Consider the following 3,356-nt stretch of genomic DNA (forward strand, 5'->3'; position numbering starts at 1 on the left):
TTTCACCCTGTAGATTTGATTTTATTACAATGACCACAAGATGGCATATATCAGCCTAATAATAAGCCATTGCAAATACTGTAGATAATAAACCTTAAGAATAATACCAATAATATAAAAATATGCCAACTAGTATTTCTTATAGATTTATAACTTTTAAATGTCTTACAACCCTGCGATTCCCTCACAGGCTGCTGGATGCTGAATTTAGTTTTTTTTTAAGATGCGTTTTATAGCCTGTAATGTGAGAATGTCAGAATAAAAGAATCATATTTAAATCTTGCAAAACATGAACAGAATGATCAATGAGGAAGTATAAATAGAAATAGATGATGTTGACCTTGAAATAGCTAAATAAAAGCGAGGTCAAAAACTGCAACCAAACAATATACAAAACAGATTTTTAAGAGAGACAGAGTTGTTAATCTCAAATCAAACTTTATGTTCAAACAAACTTGTAAAACAGACGTGTTTCAGTCACAGGGGTGAATATATGGAACAACGCTGATGAATTAAAAACGTTTAAGACTTCCACGGGGTTCAAGAAGATGTTTAATGTGTTCAGGTACAAGAACAACATTAATTTGTGTCTAGGGCAAAAAAAAAAAGTTTAATGTTGCCTTTCTCTTGTTTGTTCTTGTTTGTTTGTTGCATTGATTTTACAGTATTCTGTAGTACTCTTTACAGTATCTTTAAATAGACCAATTGATTTATCTTGGATATTATGGGGAAGCTGCAAGCTTGGCAAACATGCCCCATATGAAGAAGATGAAACGTGAACCAGATTGGCCACTTCCAACAATGCGTTCAGAAGACCCGGTTAGTGCAGCCGCAGGTGGCAGGCCCTGTTTAACAGGTGCCGCTCTCGCCTCCACCCACAGCCATACGCAAAGAAAGTCCTGAGCTGAGAGAAACCCAACTTTGAAATGACTTCCCACTTGCAAAGGTACCTGCTTCAAAACTTTTGTTAATACTCAAATAGCTGCAGTTGTTATTTTTCATTCTATGGCATTTAACAATGGAGACAGCCCGGATGACGCACGAGAGTGCCCAGTGTGTTATGAGTGTCTGTCGGGCACTGAAAGGACTTTGAGCTGTGGACATGTCTTCTGCCACGATTGTCTCGTAAAAACGCTGGTCACCATCAACCGGGATGGAAACATCAGAGACAAAATCGTTTGCCCGGTTTGCCGACATCTTACATTTATCAAGAAACATAAAGAAGCGCTGGTGGTCTTCGCGACTGACACAAATCCCAGAGAGCAGATTCTGGAGGTGCCTATCCCTGTGCCACAGGACCAGCGACCCTCCACAGACACTTTACCGAGGGGAGGTGATCGGATTGCTCAGTGGTTTAGGCAGATGTCTGACAGAGTCCGTCGGCATACATTAATCCGCCCCAATCACAACGCATGTCAGATATTTATAATAAGCGCCCAAGGGCGACCCATGGCTGAAGAGGATGCGCTCGGTGCTGGGGTGACTGTGGTTCAACCGCGTCGCAGACGAAGGTTTAGGATTTGCACAACTGCACGCTGTCTGCTTTGTTTGATGTCAGTGTTTACGGTGCTGGCACTGGTGGCTGCAACTTTTCCATGGATTTTGTTGGCGTAGGTCAGTGATATGACTGTGTAGGTTATGAAGTGCCAGACGGAAATGGGGAACTAAGGAAAAACATCACCGTCACATTCATTGGAAATAGGCTTATCCAACTGCAAACCTTGTGAAGGAGTCTCTTTACCTAACTGAAAATCATCTGAGCATACGATTAACTGCAAACCCACTTTGATGTGTCTGCATATGTCATCAAAAGTCAAGGAGTGTTATAATTTCAGATATAAAAGCAAAATCATACAAATGTTGAAACTGTAATCCATGCTGATCAAATTGAAATGTGACTAATATGCTATATACTGTACCTCGTTGTATTAAACCCTTTAGTAACATCTTAAACACATAAAACGTATGTGACTGGATCTCCTTGTGGTGTGTATAAAGAGGATGTAAACAGAGCCACCTTTAACACTTTCAGCAAGAAATAATTAATGCACCCATGGCAGTCTGAAGGAGATAGACCAGCAGGTGGAGGTGGACTGAGCCTGGTTGATAGTTGTAAAGAGATACACTGCTGGAGTGTCGCATTAGATTACCACTGAATCTTTAAAAATAAAGATTGAGAAGGAGCAAAGCGACTTGAGTTCATAAATGAGAAAACAACTTGTAAAAGCTGAACATAAGATAATACACCAGTTGATTAAGTGTAATGTCTTTAAACAAGAGCTAAAAAGATTGTTTCAAAGTTGCAGTGCACTATGGTCTGGGAATTCACAACAACTAAATGACTATGAGCTTTAGCAATATAACCTGAATCCCGACAAATGGGGACACTCCTAGTTTCCTCTGGTGGCAAGCTGTCAACCATCTGGCCGGGCCAGTCCTTCAGGTTACGCTCAGGAAGAAACTTTTGCTTTTAGTCATACCTGTTTCCTCAAAGTGGTTGATAAGGCTAATGGTACAAATTTGTTGAATGAGTCAGACATTTTAGATCTGTTTGTGGCATGTGTGCATGTCGGTATCATGTCAAGTTGTCAGTTTTAAGGTTGTAAAAGTTCAAAATTTCTATGCAAAGCGATAACAAAGGGCAGAAAAAGAACAATACGCATAATAAAAGTATACAGTAAAAGAATGAACCAGCTGTTAGGCTTCTCCTGCTGTATGCTATTATGCCATTTTAAGAGAAGTGCTCAAGAAGACTTTTCACCTTGCCTAAAATATTTCATTAAATGGAGCAGGCATTACAGGTTCTATTCTAAGGTACTGTATTAGATTGGTAATGCCTCATCTTCGACAGTCCATCTTACCTTTAGCAATTCAGTAGACTTGAGCTACAGTTCTTTTTCCATTCAATAGCATGTCGAAAATACAGTAGCACAAATTTAAACAAATTCAAGGACTGCAGTCGTGTCACAACTATCTTGGCCTCTCTTCAAGGTCTACCTGTTTGTTTTAACTGCTTAGTAGAAACCTTCATGGTCCTCCTCAAAACACACATATTCAGGCATTGTCATGTTAACAGTCTACAACTTGCTGCTGCTTCCGTCACTTATTGTAGTGAGCTTGTTTAAACATTTTAAGTTGTTTATATTTTTGTTGTCAGGGTGTACCCTGCCTCTCATCCAGTGACATGCAGCAGCAGGCTCCAGGCCTCCATTTGCGATCTGAAACAGGATAAGCAGTTTGAATAATGGAAAGAAGTACCTCAATCCTGCAGATGTACTGCTGGGCATATTTGAAATAAACGTATATGTCTTAAAAGAAAAAAGAAAAAAGAAAGAAAAAACCCCACATGAACCAAG

General features: G+C 39.7%; 1 protein-coding gene across 1 annotated transcript; it reads left to right on the top strand.

Annotated features, from left to right (window-relative positions):
• Positions 1-800: 800 nt before the first annotated feature.
• Positions 801-2,686, top strand: LOC137099945 (RING finger protein 222). Its single transcript, XM_067477415.1, has one exon. The coding sequence runs from the start codon at positions 1,006-1,008 to the stop codon at positions 1,612-1,614; it is 609 nt and encodes a 202-aa protein (XP_067333516.1). The 5' UTR covers positions 801-1,005; the 3' UTR covers positions 1,615-2,686.
• Positions 2,687-3,356: the final 670 nt, after the last annotated feature.

This window comes from Channa argus, chromosome 15, assembly GCF_033026475.1.
Source record: "Channa argus isolate prfri chromosome 15, Channa argus male v1.0, whole genome shotgun sequence".
NCBI classification, from domain to species: domain Eukaryota; kingdom Metazoa; phylum Chordata; class Actinopteri; order Anabantiformes; family Channidae; genus Channa; species Channa argus.